The 3,738-nt window shown below is 33.2% G+C and overlaps 1 protein-coding gene across 1 annotated transcript; it reads left to right on the forward strand.

Annotated features, from left to right (window-relative positions):
• Positions 1-621: 621 nt before the first annotated feature.
• Positions 622-3,370, forward strand: LOC109216531 (protein ESKIMO 1-like). Its single transcript, XM_019380693.1, has 5 exons — positions 622-1,470; positions 1,550-1,721; positions 2,145-2,344; positions 2,432-2,590; positions 2,680-3,370. Exons 1-5 carry the CDS (start codon positions 944-946, stop codon positions 3,026-3,028), a joined length of 1,407 nt encoding a protein of 468 aa, XP_019236238.1. The 5' UTR covers positions 622-943; the 3' UTR covers positions 3,029-3,370.
• The last annotated feature ends 368 nt before the right edge of the window (positions 3,371-3,738 follow it).

Consider the following 3,738-nt stretch of genomic DNA (forward strand, 5'->3'; position numbering starts at 1 on the left):
CTCAAAATTTGTATATTGACTAATCTATATGTTTTCAATGAATTTTAACCACACCCATTGAAAATGGTCTTTTTTTGCTTTTATATATATATATATATATATATNCATCAAGTGTTCAAGTGTATTCCATCTCACATTTCATGCCTCTATTTATACTGTTACATATGAAGGTTACAAAATCATTGTCTTAAACATGACATTAACAATTGAGATCATGGGGGAAGATCATGGGGAGGAGTAATGGAGGTGTGAGAGTTACAATCATAATGGTGATGAGTAGTGGGAGGTAATTTACATCATGGGTGAAAGTACTGGAAGTAGTGGACATCCACATTTACTAAATATTTTGTAACAAATCTTTGATTTTCTGTTTCCCAATATCAATTTTTTTATCCAATTAATTCCCAAATTGAAAAAGAAGAATTTAATTTTGTTTTTTCGATTTTAATGTATGTGCATTGAAAGTGTAAAGTATTTGCAATAAGAGAAAAGTTATATATCTATAGAAATCTTACTTTGGTGGTCAAAATATATTTAATTGTTTTTTTAATGTGGGGTCCTTATAAAACAGTATATAAAACAAGAGTCAGAAAGATTAAATTATCAGATCAATATAACGCTTTGAGATCACTCCTCTTCCCCCAATCCCTCTCACACATCTAACAAAGGTAGTTGTTCGTTTGCTGGAGCAGAAGAAGTAGCACAGCAGTTTCAAACAAATACACCTAAATCTGAGAATGACAACAACAACCCTCTAGCCACAATCAATATCTTTCAGAAAACCCCATTTCACCAAATCAAATATTTCTTAACAGAAAAAAAAAATTTAATAAATTAAAAAGAAGTTCGAGATGTTAGTACTCTTTGCTTCACTCTTTCCCTTCTCTATATTTCTTACTGTGAGCAGTTGCATTTCCCATCAGTGTTTCATAAACTCTTTCTCATGCATTCACTCCGCGGCCGGAAAACGCCACTCATTTCCTCTGAATTATTCAACATGAAGCATCACAGTGGCCGTAAGAATAATAACCTCTCTATATTCGTAGTCGTTTTCTCCATATTCCTCTTTGGTTGTTTCATGTACAATGAAGACGTAAAGTCCATTGCTGAATTCCCATTTTCTACACCCAAAGCTCAAGAAATCACTGAACAAGAAAATGGGATTCAAGAAAGCAGTGTTTCAACTGTGGTTATGAATTCAAGAACTGTAGTTGAAACGGAAACAGAGCAAGAGGAGCAGAAAATTGAAATGCCAGCTGAAGAAGAAGAGGAGGAGGAGAACATTGAATTGCCACCTGAAGATTGTGATCTTTTTGTAGGGAATTGGGTTTATGATAATGTAACACACCCAATTTACAAAGAACATGAATGTGAATTCCTTACTGCTCAAGTTACTTGCTTGAGAAATGGAAGGCAAGATTCTATGTATCAGAATTGGAGGTGGCAACCCAGAGACTGTTCTTTACCCAAGTAAGAAGAAATTTCTTGAATTACTATTCTTTTCTTCAATTTTTTTAAATACCATTTATGTTAATTATTGAAATTTCAGGTTTAAACCAAGATTGCTGCTTGAGAAGCTAAGCAATAAGAGACTCATGTTTGTGGGAGACTCTTTGAATAGAAATCAATGGGAATCTATGGTTTGTTTGGTTCAATCCGTTGTTCCTTCTGGCCGAAAAAGCTTAAACAAGACTGGCTCTTTATCTATTTTCAGAATTGAGGTAAATCTATTAATTTTTTCAAAAGATGGATATCTCATAATTACTTTCCTCAAACATAATGATTATGTATTGGCTTCTATTAGTATGATAAGACTTTAATGCTACTTTATCAATTAAAGACTTTCATGTAACTTTAATGCTAGTGCTTTATTAATTAAAGACTTAATCCGGAGTACTTTATTAATTAATCCTACTAAGCATGAACTACTGTAGTTTTGACTGTGTCTCAATTTAATGATGTACTGTTGCTTAATAAATAATTTTGATTACGTAGACAGGTCGCCACAACGTAATGACAGAGATTCATCGTCTATTTAAAGCCTTTTCTGTCACCTAATATAGGTGAAAGTAGTTTGTCATTAACCTGGAAAATTGAGTTTTAGTGTATTAAACTTTTCTGTTTTATAATATGAATATATGCAGGATTATAATGCCACGGTGGAGTTTTACTGGGCCCCATTTCTGGTGGAGTCAAACTCAGATGATCCAAATATGCATAGCATCTTGAACAGAATCATAATGCCAGAATCAATTGAGAAACATGGCAACAACTGGAAGAATGTGGATTATCTCATCTTCAACACTTACATTTGGTGGATGAACACTTTCACCATGAAAATCCTGTAAGTAAACACCTTCATTTTATTCCTCTAAAATATTCAATTGAGTTTAATTCATGCACTAACAATGTAAAAAATATATATTTATAGGCGAGGATCATTCGACGAAGGAGCGACGGAATACGACGAGATAGATAGACCAATAGCTTATAGGAGAGTTTTGACAACATGGTCCCAATGGATTGATAACAATATAAATCCAAATCGCACCCAAGTTTTCTTCATGAGCATGTCTCCACTTCATATAAAGTAATTCCCCTTATCCTTTTGCTTTTAAATTTTGGCTGACAAACATAAATATATATATACTAATTCTTGCTTACAAATGGATGAAACAGGAGTTTAGATTGGGAAAATCCTGATGGAATAAAATGCGCTAAAGAGACAACACCAATATTGAACACATCAATGCCACTAGATGTTGGAACAGATAAAAGGCTGTTTGTGATAGCAGCAAATGTGACTGAGTCAATGAAAATCCCAGTTTATTTTCAGAACATTACAGCATTATCAGAGTACAGAAAAGATGGGCACACATCCGTTTACACAATTCGCCAAGGCAAAATGTTAACACCTGAGCAACAAGCTGATCCTGCAACTTATGCTGATTGTATCCATTGGTGCCTTCCTGGATTGCCTGACACTTGGAATGAATTCCTCTATTCGCGTATTATTTCACGTTCTTGACACTTGGCCCTTCTTCATTGTGCAGCTCTGATCTTACTATAAATTTTCCTCTTTTTTTTTTTTTTTTTAAACCTTTACCCACAATATTAATTTTTTTTGTATCTTCAATTTTCGTTTTCTTTTAATCAGAAGAGCAAAAGGAAAAATCTTGTAGCTGTCCTTCCATAAGTTGAGCTTCTTATTCTCTTTTTTCATCTGTTTCTGGGGATTTTCATTTGGCCTATGAGTTTTGTGGAACTACCAAATTGGACGAAAACTGAATGGGAAAATATACGTTGTACGACCATTGTACGATGAAATTTTATGATTCAAGGGAATATATAATAAAGATGCAAACTGTAAGTATCTGCTTCAATATTTTTAGGACACACTAATAGTGTCAAACGAGCAAATTAATTAATCGAATATTGAATTATGTTCGAGTTGTGACTCAATAAATGAGTGAGATCGAAAAAAATTGAAGAATAAACTATAGCTCAACCAATCCAATTTGACCCGATCAATTATAAGCTTAGACTTTAAGTTTTATCCAATTATTGGCGTCAAAGAATTTACGCTGCTCAGTGTTATTTGACCAAATCCAACAACTTAAACCACATATTTACACGTTGTTACCATTCTCTTCTTATTTTTAAACAGTTAATTCGTATTAATCTGATATTTGTAAATATATTTTGCACTATCAGTTGATGAAATCGTTCAACATTGCC

Source organism: Nicotiana attenuata, unplaced genomic scaffold (assembly GCF_001879085.1).
Source record: "Nicotiana attenuata strain UT unplaced genomic scaffold, NIATTr2, whole genome shotgun sequence".
Taxonomy (NCBI): Eukaryota; Viridiplantae; Streptophyta; class Magnoliopsida; order Solanales; family Solanaceae; genus Nicotiana; species Nicotiana attenuata.